Source organism: Cyprinodon tularosa, unplaced genomic scaffold, assembly GCF_016077235.1.
Source record: "Cyprinodon tularosa strain WSP-4 unplaced genomic scaffold, ASM1607723v1 ctg190, whole genome shotgun sequence".
Classification (NCBI taxonomy): domain Eukaryota; kingdom Metazoa; phylum Chordata; class Actinopteri; order Cyprinodontiformes; family Cyprinodontidae; genus Cyprinodon; species Cyprinodon tularosa.
Genome location: NW_024038679.1, coordinates 665,590 through 681,292, shown reverse-complemented (window position 1 = coordinate 681,292; position 15,703 = coordinate 665,590). Strand labels below are relative to the sequence as shown.

General features: G+C 39.4%; 1 protein-coding gene across 6 annotated transcripts in view; it reads right to left on the bottom strand.

The window, feature by feature from the left end:
- LOC119782282 (VPS10 domain-containing receptor SorCS1) overlaps nucleotides 1-15,703 on the bottom strand; it is a 324,729-nt gene that overhangs the window by 67,116 nt on the left and 241,910 nt on the right. For all 6 annotated transcript variants that reach the window (XR_005280651.1, XR_005280652.1, XM_038283182.1 and 3 more), the window contains exons 7-9: nucleotides 7,781-7,899; nucleotides 7,565-7,654; nucleotides 3,412-3,591 (exon numbers count right to left, since the gene is read on the bottom strand). Coding sequence is in view for 4 of the 6 variants with exons in the window: in XM_038283182.1 (XP_038139110.1) it covers nucleotides 3,412-3,591; nucleotides 7,565-7,654; nucleotides 7,781-7,899 (389 nt within the window). In the remaining 2 variants the exon portion in view is untranslated. The remainder of the gene's footprint in view (nucleotides 1-3,411; nucleotides 3,592-7,564; nucleotides 7,655-7,780; nucleotides 7,900-15,703) is intronic.

The window sequence follows — 15,703 nt, the reverse complement described above, 5'->3', positions numbered from 1 at the left end:
CCGTGCATGCTGGGACAGCTGTCAATCTGGAGAACGGACAAGTCTGCCCTGATGCATGCTGGGTAAAGAGGGAGGAGTGAGAACAACGGCTGAGGCTGATGAAGTTTCAAGAGCAAATGAGAACGCACAATTACACATATTGAGAAACGGCATCAGATATGCTGGCAAACCTGTCAGAGTCAGATCGTTGTCTAGCAACTAATTAAGTTTGCCTGTTACTGCATTCTAACATTATAACATTTCTCTTAAGGCTAAACCTTGTAAAAATGCTGTGTGTGGAGATGCTGGTATTAGAGTATAATTACCTACAGTGAAATTAGTTCCTTATCAGCATGGGATTAAAGGCCACTCTGAGAGGAAGAAGCCATTATTCCATAAACACCATAAAAAGTCTGTTTGTAGTTTATCAATTGCACACAAAGGTCCTGCAGTCAAATAAGATTAAAGCAGTAATGACTCAGCAGTGACTCATAAATCAGGTATTTGCTTGTCAAACCCTAATATTACTTCCCTGTTCAGTGTTAAGGCTAATGTTTTCCCAAGCAGTTTATCTAATTAGGACAGTTTTTCTGTCAGGAGTAAAAATATTATGTAGGTAAGAAAGATTTGGAAATGAAATAAGAGCATTCAGATTATATACATAAGCATACAGGTGATAATTTCTAACAAAGAACGCTCTGGATTTAACCAGTTTTCAATCTCACTACAAATCGATTTTGAAATACTCCCACTAATATATCCGTCTTGTAACAACCAGGGGACCAATGACATGCCATCAGTGTCTTTAGAGGCGGGACATGAAGGAATGATGACTGAAGTAAAACTATCTCATTGAAATCTGCCTTTTTTTATACACCGAATTTTTTAATCAATGAATTTTTTTTGCACCAAATTTTAAAGTCTGTTTTTCTTTACGCATTTAATTCCTTACACTGAATTTTTATCTGGTGAAAATTCAGCTGCATTAAAATCAGCTGCAAAAAATACGCCTGCCAAAAATTCGACTGCAAATGTTTTGATCTTTTGGTGAGAAGCCAAAGCAATCTACACTCAATGCAGTCGAGCAGATCCAACCAATGAAATGAGCTCATTTTGTCAGACAACAGAAAGGAATATTGCCACCGGCCGTTTCTTCCAGATCAAACCAAGAGCCTTGGCAGACAGGGGTGCTGCATTAGCTGTTATTGGGTCAGTTATTTCACCCAGTCCGATTAGATGGAAAACTCTATCGGCTGTTTATTAGTAGCAACCTGAAGTTTGTTAAATTTTTCTAAATTTAACAAGAAAAACTCCTCATTCAGCTTAATTTATCCGGGAACAAAACTATGCCCAACTGTTGTGTCACGTGACCAATTAAGCTCATTTTATTGGCTAGAAGCTAGTCGACTGCGAGTGTGGAAACAGTCGAGCAGCAATTTTTTGCAGCTGAATTTTTTGCTGCCAATTTTTTACCAGATATAAATTCAGTTTAAGGAATTCCATTTGTAAAAAAAATTCAGTGTTTACAATTTGGTGTACAAAAAGATGCAGATTCCAATGAGACTGTTTTTCTTCCATACATGCCCTGGCATTACTGTACAAACATGGATACGCTGAAGGACTCATCCGTCGATAGCGCAATTGACTCAGTTTTAGCTAAAATAGTGACAATTTCTTGCTTAGAAAAGGAGCAAAGAGAAGCACTGTGTGCATTTGTAGATAGGAACGATGTCTGTGCTTTTCTTTCAACAGGATTGAACAAAAGATTAAAGGTCTGCTAGTTGTGAAAACACTTAACATATCGATTCGCTGCTACGATTGGCTGAAAGTGTATAATGGAAGGTGGGTACTAGCTGGCACGTCACCCGTCTTTTTCACAGTCAGACTGAACGGCTGCCATCCCAGATTAATAACGTAGAACTCAACTCAGTTCTACACATCAATCTGGCTACTGCCAGGTTACTCTTGGTTGTCCTTGATCTAGAAAACAATGTTTAATCTTAACTAGGCTTGAGCCAGGGATGTCTCATCATTTACAAACAATACGTGTAGATGTGATGATTTGGCAAGGACTGACTCTGCAGATGTATAAAACGCTACTTTAACTCTTGTATCTCGAGCCATTTCTCTGATTTACATAAGATAAATTCAGTTAAACCTGCAGTCATGTTTTATAGTCATTAAATTAATTTTCCCAGTGACTTCTTAGGAAAGAAGGTGTGAGAACTACATAACAATAATAATGATTTGTTCTCTTTAATTATTGGTGTTGCCATCTTTCCAGTGCAATGTACTTTTTTTTCCTCATGTCCAGCACTTTGAATTGTGCAATATAAATAAACCTGCATTGCCTTAAAGTCGATATGAAGCAAATAAATACATCTCACTGTGAAGTAAATGCGTCAGTTTGATTGCAGCACATACACAGACCTATTCTGTATTCCTTCCAAAACAAAACTCTGCGACCAATGCTGAGTGGTAAATGATCGACTCTCTGGAGACCCGTGAGTAATCAATGTGTGTCTTAAATGAATCTGACTCCCAGTCGGAGGCCTACAGGGTGCCGCAGCCAGGCAGAGCCCAGTCGCTGTCGCTTGCATCAGCCCATGAAACTTCACTTTGGTAATTGGCAGATACTTCAGTCTCCCTCAGAGTGGAGATTTAGCATAACCGGCGTCCTGGGTGGCGACCCCAATCAGGACGGCGGATTTGATTCCATCTGCATGGCCACAGGAATACATGAGCTGCATCCTCACAGGCTTAATTATCAGATTCACAGATAAAGTTTCATAGAATGGCAGGTGGTCATGTGATTTTTCATGAATCATAAAGATTAGACAGATTTAATGAAAAACTAGCCGCTTGTTTAATGAAAGAAAGAGATAATCTTAGCTTCAGGAAGGCTAATGTTTCAGGGAGGATAACACTTTGAAGCAACTTCAGAGGAAACTTTCTATGTTACATTTACAACATTGGCTTATTTCATCCTCTCTGTCTTCCGGCTTTGATATATTGATCAAAATCATAATAAAGCTACAAGTCAGCTACACCTCTTAGATCAACACCGTGTTCCTGGACTGAAAGTCAAACTCAGAGCTGATCGGCTTGCTGCTCGCTCTGCTACGCTGCAAAAAATGTAAATCTAAATAAGTAATTTCTCTTAAAGTAAGTGCATTTGTTCTTGAATTAAGGAGGTAAGTGAGCCACTTCGCAAGTGGAAAAAGACAATTTACATTTGAAATAAGAAGAAACAATTGCATTGTCTTATTACAAGTACATATTATCTAATTATCCTATTTCAAGAGTAAAAATACTAATTCAAATGGCAGATCCATTAAAATACAAAAAAAAAAGGGTAAATACACTTGATTCAAGAAATTTTTACTTATTTCTAGATCATTTTTGCAGTGTACAACAGTCCCATTCGTTTACCTCATAGAGGTCCACCATGACGTTTCCCTCCAGGCCCATGCTGCTGACCACGTTCTCCAGAGCCAGACTGTAGTAGACTCCAGAAGTGTCAGACACATACAGGTTGTAGGTTTCATTCTGGTTCCACTCCTGAACGGCGGCCACCACTCGGTTTTCATCTGTGCTGATCACATGCAGCTCCTGGGAGAAGGATACAAAGACGTAAGTGTAGAGTTGTGTTTAACAAAAATTTGGAAGGTTTTAACACTTCTATGCTGCGTGTTTTTCTTCTTGAGATTGGATCATAAAGTAGTTCCTAAAGAGTTATTGAGGACCAGCTGTGTGAAGCTGATTCCCCACCCATTTGAAAAAGAAACTCTGCAAATAGACTGAGGTATAGTTTTCATTTATGCTGTTTTAGTTCTGAGATTTTAAAGTTTTTTTTTGAGTAAACCAGAGGCAACCGTGCCCCCCTGGTAAAATCCAAATTGAGTCAAAGTGGATCTGCAGATTTGTCCACTTTTGTTATCTTTACTAACATAGAATCTATTTATAGATCAGTGATTCTATGTTCCCTTTGTTAGACTGCTTTTCTCTCTTTGGATCCAAATTCAGCCTCGGCAGATGGCCGCTCACAATGAGTCTGGTTATGAAGAGGTTTCTTCCTGCTAAAGGGAGTTTTTCCTCATTACTGTCACTGCATGCATGGTTGGTGTGAAGGACTGCTGTGGAGTCAACAACACATCTATCCATCCATCTTACGTCACGTTTTATCCCAAGTGGGGTAGCGAGGGGTGCTGGTGATCTCCAGATGTCTATGGGCGAGAGGCGGGGTACACCCTGGACAGGTCGCCAGTCCATCGCAGGGCAACACAGAGACAAACAACCATTCACACACACTTACACCTAGGGAGAACTTAGAGAAGCCAATTAACCTAAAAGTCATGCATTCACAGGGAGAACATGCAAACTCCATGCAGGCAAGGAATTGAACCCAGAACTTGCTTGCTGCAAGGCAAGGCAAGTAGCACTGCCTCTTTTACTGGAGCAACTAGACAACAACTACACAAACACATTGCACAGCATAGGAGAGCCAGGAGCTCTGGGCAAGATTCAGCTGGATACTTGCACCTCAAGAACAAAGGACACACATTGGAGGATGAAAATGATCAGATTTTTGGACAGAGAGGACAAATGTTTTGAAAGAGGGGTGAAGGAAGTCATCTTTGTTAAAAGGGAAAAATCTCACTGAACACAGGTTTCCAAGCATCTATATTTTATTCATGGAGGATGGACCTCCACGGTACTTCAAACGTCAGAGCTCCATCTACAGGTTGCTCTGGTGTGTGCTTATTTAGAGGAGGAAAGCAGAAACGAAGATGTTGTGGAAGAGGACGCCAGGGCGGCAGAAGTTGGTTTGGTGTAGAAGGTTACAGCCGTAAATGTTTGAGCCCTTGCCTCTCAATGCTGCCAGTTCTGTTAGCTCTACGCCTGCTGAAGACACAGACGTCCATGCCCATGAACACTAGGACGGAACTCAATGGGAAAGGAAATTATTCTTATTTCTTATTTCAACTGTTGCGTTTATTAGCTGCGACATATGAATCAAGATGCTTTGACCGAAAAAGTTTGATTGACAGATGACCGTTGATATATGACTGGCCAAATTTAGGTGTTCAGACTGACGTATAACTGGCAGACCGATGTTTGGTCCTTTATAAACTGGCCTGCATAAGATAACGGGGAAAAAAACACAGATTTAAAGACAGGATTTTTTTTAAGTGTTTAAATGAAATCCTTTTAAAAAAATGTCAAATTTTTGGGACAATATCATCTGATAAAGAGTAGATTTATATAGACGTTTAAGCCAGAATGGTTTGATTTTTAAATATGATTTCCCTACGTCTTTAAATTATTTACCTATTTGTTTATTTATTTGTTTTATGAGAGTATAGTGTTTCAGCTAGAATTCGTCATTAAATGATCATTTCTTTAAATTAGATATTCACTTCATTCACTGATTCTTTATCAAGGAAAAAAGTCAAGGACAACAAGAGGCATTTGAAAAAAGCAAACAATACAACCTAAATTTCAACACATTAATAATGACTGATTCATGTTGTCCAATGCCTCTGCTGTAGCCTTGTGAGACCATCCTGATCTCGCGAGCTTTCAAGGTTTCACTCGCAGATCAGTCTGGAGACTCTCCGTTGAAGAAAATTTGGAGCCGTTCACCAAACGAACGTCCAATCAGCGTTGGCTTTGAGGCGGGTTGAGGTGTGACGCAACGAGAAGCGCGACAGTTCAGTCTAAAGAACATGGCGGCTTCAGCCGATGAAACTAGCGTTAGCGTCGCTATCGAGCAAGTTTTATCGGAATTACAGAGTATTTGTTCACTGAAATATAATATCCTTTGCCGACATGTTGCTTATTTGCTGAGGTGACGAGCCTTTACCTGCAGCAGCAAGAGTAGCCTGGCTGTTAGTACGTCATATGCTTCGTTGATCTGATTGGTTTATTTGGCCCGTCTATCACCAACATAGGCCAATCAGCTAACCAGTATTTTCGCCCCTTCCCAAAATTTCTTCAACGGAAGGTTTCCAGATGGATATGTGGAGCAAATCCATCTGACGGAGTCAGGTTACCTCTGCTGGGGGTGTTAAATGTAATCAATTTCGATTAAAGTTTCCCGAAGTTTCCAAAAAGTAAATGTACCTACAACTTAAAAACAGCTAAAATGCATGTTTTACCTACAAAAAAACATGGTGATGTCCAAGATTTAAAAATAATATCTTCAAAACAAAGTAGCACAAAAAATAATGTTAAATGCACAAACCTGCATAAAGCACTAAATATTCAGTCTGTTTACATGGCTTTGGCTTTTTCCCTGTTAGTTCAAGTGGAGCTCCGTGTCTTGGTACGTCTGTCATCGGTTCATCCTCTCCAGGTTCCGATGATGAATTAAGCAGCATTTTGGGAAATGTCTAAACTCGATATATTATTTTAAAACATAACTCTGCTTTAAACTTTCTGTCTGAATAGATAGATGGATCCAACATTCGATATAGAACAGAAACAAAAAGAATCAGTTTTTCCATAGTCTTTTTTCCCCACAAGTAATTCAAAAGTAAGAAAGAACCCACTCTCTAGGTTTCTCTATAAAAGCCCATTTCAACCATTCATATGTAAAAAATGGCTAATTGGATTTGATTATTCTGAGATTTATAGTCATAAGTATAATATTCAGTCATAATTATGAGAAACTAAGTGATAATTGACTTTCTAAGTCAGAATTTGGACTTTACAAGTGATAAATATTAGATTTAAACTCATAACTATAATATGTACAGTATCAATTACTTTTATGACTTCAAATCTCATATTTCTGACCCAATCTCACAATGATGACATACTATGAGGCTTTTTGTACTTTGAAGTGGTGGAAATGGGTTTCCTTAACTCTCTGTTTCATGTCTGCACAGTTTTCCTCTAACCTAATGATGCACAACGGAGTTCTCAGACAAGAAAAAAGTATAAAATAAATATGCACCATAACTTGGTTCCTTCAGTAAAAATGCACAATTTAGGCGTTTTTAATTATAAACATAAAGACTATTATATTATGCTTATTGTTCCGGGGCTCCTGCTGGGGTTAATCACAGTCATCTGAACAGTTCTGCCGTCTGTGTTTTAACTAGGAGGATGCAGCAATCACTACCAGTCGGTAAGAATTACTGGGCAGAAACTATTCAGCTGACTTCGTGCTGTCTGGTTGTGTGCTTCATCTACCTCTGACTGTGCCAATAATACCTTGCAGCCAGCCTGCAGCAACCCTGGCGCATGGGGCCTGATTGAATAAAACATGTCTAATTGTCAGTAGGGACGGGATAAGCGAGGTCATGCACACGTGAAGCAGTGCCGAATAACGATTCTGGAAACACAGCGAGAGATACTTCTGGCTGAAGGAGCTGCAGCGAGGAATCCAAAACGAGCCGGAAGCTCATTTATATCCTCCTCTTTTAAATTTATGACTCCCCCAAACTGCAGCACTACTGAACAGATTTTGTTCTTACACTTTCTAAGACTGTGTAATTGCTTCTTAATGGTCAAAGTCTCAGGAGTATCTGTTCATTTATTTTATCTAAGCTGTAATGAAACGGTGCGTGTTTGTTACCTTGGGCAGGGTGTACTTTGGCAGCTTCATCGGGGTAAAGACGTCTCGTTTTGCAGAAACATAGTAGACCGGCCTCCCTGCAGTGGACACCTTCAGGCAGAAACACGACAAACAACTTATTACAACAAACAATAACGAAACATGCCCTGTTAATTCTCCCCTAACTACACAAAGTTATACAATATTTCTCACTGAGCCAACGGGACGATTACTTACTTGGACAAACACATACTCATCCTGCACCACCAGGGAATTGGGGTCAATGTATCCGGGGAACGGTTTGCCCTTGTTGGCGTCTGTGCAGTTCTGCAGCTTGCAGGTGACATAAAGCGCCTCTGCTCTCGCACACACACAGACACACACAAATACACACCAATATGTCAGGCTGTGGCTTCAGATATGGTTTTTAGCCAATAAAGAAAGGCAGCCTTCACCCACAGCTAAGTGCTCTCTTTCGGCCCTGTGCATCACTTGTGTCAGTAAAGTGGCCCCTGTAAAAGAGGAGCGGGATGACAGATGAACTGAGAGGCCGATTGCTTTCTTTGCCTTCAATCATGGCTCTGCGGCCCCACGGCCTGTCCCACAACGCCGGCCGCTGCCAAAAATGTGTCGGCTTCAGCCATACAGGCATGATCAATGGTGATGGTCTCTGGCTGCATGACTGTAACTCTGTGTAGGGTTTGAATTTGACTAGCTCACCTCTGCTATATCAGGCCCAAACAACAACAAGAAAGGAAAGAGGGACACTTTCATTAGTTATTCTAACTTTTACAATTGATCCCAGAAACAAGCAAATACTGGTTACATCATTTGAATCAAAAAATTATTCTGTCAAATATTGCTATCTTTCTTTAGAAGATAATCACATAGTTTCAAAGTACCTATATATCAAAAATATCATTAAATATTATTGATTCAAAATATGGAATCAATCTTAAACGTAAAAGAAAAATATTTATGCACAAACATGCATTTTATTATCTTATACCACCAGCCACTAGTTGGCAGTGTAAAGCCTAAGATCCTCTTATTCAGTCGTTTTGCATCAGCAGAGTAAAAACAAGGTCACGTTAGGTATAAAGTATTCATTAAAATCACAATATATAATCTATGTTACTGCATCACTATTGATCTCAGCAAATCATATTGCGACAGTTTTGTAATATGTATTGTATCGCCAAATTCTTGTAATATATATTTATTCTATATTCTTGCTCTTTGATGCATTTTATTTTTTTTTGCAAAAATCCTGAAAGCAAATTTAAAAACAATGTATCAAAATGTAGATCTGGTTTTAAAACTCCTGACTATTGAAAAAAGACTGCAGCATATGAAGCAAACTGGAACTGTAAGAGCCTCCTATTGTATAATTATACCTGTATAATTGTGTCAGCGCCTAATAAGGACAAATCGGAACGTGGAATGCAGAAATTATGGTTATATGCCGTAGTTACGGTAAAATCAAGTCTATACACTTTTAATCATAGAAATATGTATGGACATTATCTTACCCTTTTTACGAATGTCAAACTCTTAAGAAAAATTAAACAAATTTTGATTTATTGCAGTTTTTTGCTTCTAATTTAATGCTAAAAAAGTATTAAGTCACCTCTTAAGTGCTAACAGGAAAAGGGCAATGCGCACACTGACTTCATGTGTTTTCACCAACAGAATAAAGGTTTCTATGTATTACATCCTCAACAAAGAATACATTTATAGTTCAGATGTTTATCATAGATTTATCCGGCTAAGGTTCAAATGTGCAAAGTCATGTTCTTACACATTTTTTTTTAAATGTATATGCCAGTAACCTTTGTATAGCTTTTCTACCACACCATCTCTGCTTTTGTATTATTGTAAGGTGAATGACTTGTACTATTAATCTGTTCTTTGGTATGGCCAGCAGGTGGCGCTAAGTCTCTATATCTGCTCATTACGCCCAGTGCTGAAATGTTATTTAGGCTTAAAAAGGATTTTCTAAACTTTATAAGGACACTTGGTGTAAATAACCTTATTTAATCAGGGTCAAAAAAATTTTTCTTATTCCTTTTTTTTATGGGCATATAGCGTTAATATTTTAAAGAATCAAAGTATTTTAAATACTGAACTGGAGGTAAGTGCAGTCTAGAACCAAGATGTTTAGCAGGCTTTTAGTTTTTTACATCAGTAGAAAAACTTTTTTACTGTGTCACTTCTGTGTTATGTTGGGCAGTTTATAAAGGACCGAAATTGCTTAACTTTAAGTGTTAAAGCTTATTTTTAGGTTTAGCAACGAAGTAGATGGCCTGCATTGCTAGTGGTCTGCATAAGTCAACTATTGCTGGCACAGCACCACTTTTTTCAAACTACTTCCTTCTGAGTTTCAAACAGAGAGTCTCAAAAATAACTCCAATATTTATGAAGCCTAAATCGCTCCAGATGCATGTCTGGGATTCTGAAATACCTTTACTGGACCAGATGAAGTCATGGTAGATCTCTTGAGAGATCTGTTGAACAGAGCTTCCTGTTTGGACCTGTTCACTTCCTGTTTGGATTAACTGAGTGTGCAGCTGTTCAGAGGATCTCCATCTGAAGTTAAGTTATTTTCTCTGTGATATCTCTGTATCTAAGTAACTCTAACTGACTACTTTAAAACATAGCACCTTCTGCTGCACTTTTCTACTGAGCACTTGTCAGTTTCACACTGTTTTATTTCTGATAGCAAGGAGTAGCTAGCCTAGGCTAACGCTAGCTTAGCATTGCTATGGCTTCTCTCTCTCCCTCCCTTGACTCTTTTCCAACTCTTCCTTCTTCCTCTCCTCTCTCCTGCTCTCTGTGTCAGATGTTCAATTCCTCTGCCTCCTTTAGTGATAATGGGATGTGTAATAAGTGTAGTATTTTTGTAGCTTTGGAGGCGAGGGTGTCAGAGTTAGAATCCAGGCTTCAGGCTGTTGAACATCCAGGAGTTAAAGTAGGCCCCCCACGTAGCTGTCCTCCAAAAGTGCCTGAGCAGCCAGGCGATTGGGTAACTGTACGCAGAAAGCGTAGTCGTGGATCTCTGCCCACTGGTCACCACCAACCCGTTCACGTTTCTAACCGGTTTTCCCCACTCAGTGACACACCCACTGAGAAGCCCACTCTGGTGATTGGCAGCTCCATAGTCAGAAACGTGGCATTAGAGACACCAGGGACCATAGTCAAATGTTTGCCGGGGGCCAGAACGGGCGACATCAAATCCTACCTGAAACTACTGGCTAAGGATAAGGTTAAATACAGTAAGATTGTTATTCACGCTGGTGGTAATGACACCCGGTTACGCCGATCGGAGGTCACTAAAATTAGTGTGGCTTCGGTGTGTAAGTTTGCCAAAAAAATGTCGGACTCCGTAATTTTCTCTGGTCCCCTCCCTGATCTGACCAGTGATGACATGTTTAGCCGCATGTCGTCATTCAACCGCTGGTTGTCTAGGTGGTGTCCTGAAAACAACGTGGGCTACATTAATAATTGGCAATCCTTTTGGGGAAAGCCTGGTCTGATTCGGAGAGACGGCATCCATCCCACTTTGGATGGTGCAGCTCTTCTTTCTAGGAATCTGGCCACATTTATTAGTCCTCCAAAACCCTGACCACCCAGGGTGCAGACCAGGAAGCAGAGTTGTAGTTTAACACACATCTCTGCAGCTTCTCTACTGTTACCCACTCTTTACTCCATCCAGACAGTGTCTTGCCCACGACCAAAATCTAATAAATTAGCAAAGATTCCCAAAGGAGTAAATCATGATAATCTAATTAAAATCAAAATAACTTCAATTGGGGAAAAAGTAAAAACAATTAAATGTGGTCTGTTTAACATAAGATCGCTTTCCTCTAAAAGTCTGCTAGTTAATGACTTGATTTGTGATAATCACATTGACTTGTTTTGCCTTACTGAAACCTGGCTGCAGCAAGAGGATTATGTGAGCATAAATGAGGCAACTCCTTCAAGCTATTTAAATTTTCACATACCCAGAAGTTCTGGGCGAGGAGGAGGAGTAGCAACAATCTTCCAGTCTGACTTACTGATTACTCCCAAAACAGTTAATACCTACAACTCTTTTGAACATTTAACCATTAATTTCCCTGATCCAAATTTCAAGGCAAGAAAACCTCTTCTTTTTGTAACTTTGTATCGTCCACCAGGTCCTTACTCTGAATTTTTAGATGAGTTTTCAGAGTTCCTTTCTGATTTGGTATTAAATACTGACAGGGTCATCATAGTGGGAGATTTTAACATCCATGCTGACATTGAAGGCGATAGCTTAAGAGCAGCCTTTAATGCTATCTTAGACACTATTGGCTTTGTTCAAAATGTGAATAGTCCCACGCATTCTCATCTTCATACTTTGGATCTTGTGCTGACATACGGCATAGAATGTGAAGAAATAACAGTATTTCCTCACAACCCTGTCCTCTCTGACCACTTTCCAATAACCTTCAGGATTACTTTAACAGAGTTCTCCTCCCCCAAAAGAAGGTTCAATTTTAGTAGATCTTTATCAGATAGTGCAGTTATAAATTTTAAAGAATCTGCTTCACTTTCTCTCTCATCTGTGTCACTGAGCAGTGCTGCAGAGTGCAAAAGCTTAGCTTATTCCCCTTCACAGGTTGATGATTTTGTTGATGGGGTTGCTAGTTCTCTGCGTATTGCCTTAGACAACGCAGCTCCTTTGAAAATGAAAACCGTTAAAAATAGAAAGCTTGCTCCTTGGTTTAATGCAGAGCTGCGTACTTTGAAGCAAAATGCTAGGAAACTGGAGAGAAAATATCGCTCCACAGGCCTGGGAGAGTCCTTCCTAGTCTGGAAAAATGGTTTACTGCTGTATAAGAGGACTCTTTGTAAAGCAAGAGCAGCATACTTCTCCTCATTAATAGAGGAGAATAAGAATAATCCTAGATTTCTTTTTAATACAGTTGCCAAACTCACCCAGAGCCATAGCTCTGTTGAACCGTCCATTCCACCTGCTCTTAGCAGCAATGATTTTATGGGATTCTTTATAAATAAGATTGATCTTATTAAAAATAAGATCATAAGCACTCCTCTATCCGCGATTGTACCTGAGGTAGTCATGGAATCTGAACCGGGTTTAGACTGCTTTGATCCAGTTGAACTCTCTGAATTAGCAAAATTATTGTCTTCATCTAAGCCTTCAACTTGTATGTTAGATCCAGTTCCAACCAGGTTATTTAAGGAGGTATTCCCTTTGATCTCCTCCTTCATTTTAGATGTGATTAATCTATCTCTGTTACAGAGATATGTACCTAAAGCTTTTAAGGTTGCTGTAATTAAACCTCTGCTTAAGAAACCGTCTCTTGACCCAGATGACTTGGTCAATTATAGACCTATATCCAATCTTCCTTTCTTATCCAAAATTCTTGAGAAAGTAGTTGCCAAATAAGTTTGCGATCACTTCCACCATAATGAACTTTTTGAAGAGTTTCAGTCTGGCTTTAGAGCTCATCATAGCACTGAAACAGCTCTGGTGAAAGTCACTAATGATATTCTCATGGCCTCAGATAATGGACTTGTATCTGTGCTCGTCCTGTTGGATCTTAGTGCTGCATTTGATACAGTTGACCATAATATTCTTTTAGAAAGACTTGAATATTTTGTTGGAATTAAAGGAACAGCACTAGACTGGTTTAAATCTTATCTATCTGATCGAATTCAGTTTGTTCATGTTAATGATAGATCTTCAACACGCTCAAAGGTTACCTGTGGAGTACCACAGGGATCAGTGCTAGGACCAATTCTCTTTACTTTATACATGCTCCCAATTGGTAGAATTATTAGACAGCATGGGATTAATTTCCACTGTTACGCTGATGATACCCAGCTATATCTGTCTATAAATCCAGATGAAGCTAACCCATTACATAGATTACAGGCATGTCTTGAAGACATAAAAACCTGGATGACTCTTAACTTTCTGCTCCTGAATGCAGACAAAACAGAAGTTATAGTCTTTGGACCAGAGTCTCTGAAAAAGAAACTGATTAGCCAGTCACTTCATTTGGATGGGATTAAACTGATTTCAGATAATAAAGTAAAAAATCTTGGTGTTATTTTTGATCAGGACCTGTCATTTAAATCCCACATCAAAGAGGTTTCTAGAATTTCCTTCTTTCAACATTACAAAAATTAGAAATATCCTGTCCAGGGGTGATGCTGAGAAACTAGTCCATGCATTTGTTACTTCAAGGCTGGACTATTGTAATTCTTTACTATCAGGAAGTCCACAAACTGTAGTTAAAAGCCTTCAGCTGATCCAAAATGCTGCAGCCAGAGTTCTAATGAAAATTAAAAAGAGAGATCATATCTCGCCTATCCTGGCTTCTCTTCATTGGCTTCCTGTTAAATCAAGAATAGAATTTAAAATCCTCCTTCTCACATATAAAGCCTTAAATGGCCAAGCTCCATCTTATATCAGAGATCTGATTGTTCCTTATGTTCCTAACAGAGCACTTCGCTCTCAATCTGCAGGTTTACTAATCGTTCCTAGAATTTCTAAAAGTAGAATGGGAGGCAGATCTTTTAGTTATCAGGCTCCTCTCCTGTGGAACCAACTACCAGTTTTAGTCCGTGAGGCAGACACCCTGTCTACTTTTAAGGCTAGGCTTAAAACTTTCCTTTTTGATAAAGCTTATAGTTAGGGTGGCTCAGGTTATCCTGAGCTATCTCTATAGTTATGCTGCTATAGGCTTAGACTTTTGGAGGACATAGGGACCCCCATTTCATCATTCTGCTTCATTCTCTCTCTGTTCTCCTATTCTGCAGAATCTGTTAGTTCAATCTCTAACCTTCTGCTCTCTCTGCTTTTCCTCAGAGTAGCTTTGCCTTGTCTGTTCCTGTTTGGCTGTGACGTCATCCTGGAAAGAAACATCAGCTGTGCTGCTTCTATCAACACCCTTGTTTATAGATGTTGGAGATCGGCCGGTTTTCCAGTGTGGTCCTGTTTCTCTGACCGTGACTGAGTGGATGTGCTCTCTTCGTCCTCTGGCATGGGAGCTGCCTTGGAGCTCGTCTGCCTGGCTGTGTGTTTCCTGGACGGGGCCGCCTTTTACAGCTGCTTTTTGTATCTCTGCTTCTGTCTCCTTGAACCCCAGTCGGCCTCGGCAGATGGCCGCTCACACTGAGCCTGGTTCTGCTGGAGGTTTCTTCCTGTTAAAAGGGAGTTTTTCCTCTCCACTGTCGCTACAAGCATGCTTAGTGTGGGGGATTGTATTTGAGTCAATGAGTCAATGCAATCAACTGGTTTTCCTTAGATAGAAAACTTTGTATCAATTTGACTGTATGATCTGGTTGAACTGTAAAGTGCCTTGAGATGACATGTGTTGTGAATTTGGCGCTATATAAATAAACTGAATTGAATTGAATTGGTATGAGCTGCATACCACTTTTTCTTTTGTTTTTTAACTAAGGTTTCCTATGTAATCCAAAATGAAATACATTGTATAAATGTGGTTTAAGTTAGGCCAGACTTCTAAGATTAAAACCTGCATGTCAGAGGAATAGACAGAGATTACAGGATGCGGTGATGGAGCATCTGTGATTCAGGAATAGAAGTCAGATTTCCCTCTGCTGTAAGACCAAAATCCGTTGAAGTGTACCTTTGATCCGTGCTTCAGCTGAAAAGATTCCTGCCTGCTGTGTCCTCAGGCCTGATGAGGCAGACATGCTGCTAGACTGATTTCTCACACAAACAACCATTAGATTTGACATGTTGATTAATGTTAATATTAACCCTGCGTTAACATGGAGAACTTTTTGTTTATGGCCTATCTATTTATAAATCATGTGTTTCCATGATATAATGCCAGTCAGGGACAGATTACACTTTTATCCAACTAAAAAGGCTTAAAATATTTTGAATGACACATCTCAGTGTTAGAAAATCACACATCTAAGAAGTTGCTGATACTATAAATATGCATAAGTGTTTAATTTGGCATGAAGAATATCAACAAATAACAGTAATGAAGTTGTGAGCCTCACAGTTGACTTCCTTTAATAGACACTCAGCAATGATGATCTGAGTTATACTACTTAGCTGTGCATGGTTTACAGTGGAAACTAAACATGCATGAGGAAGTTGGCAGGTTATGAACATTTTAGAGAAAGGTC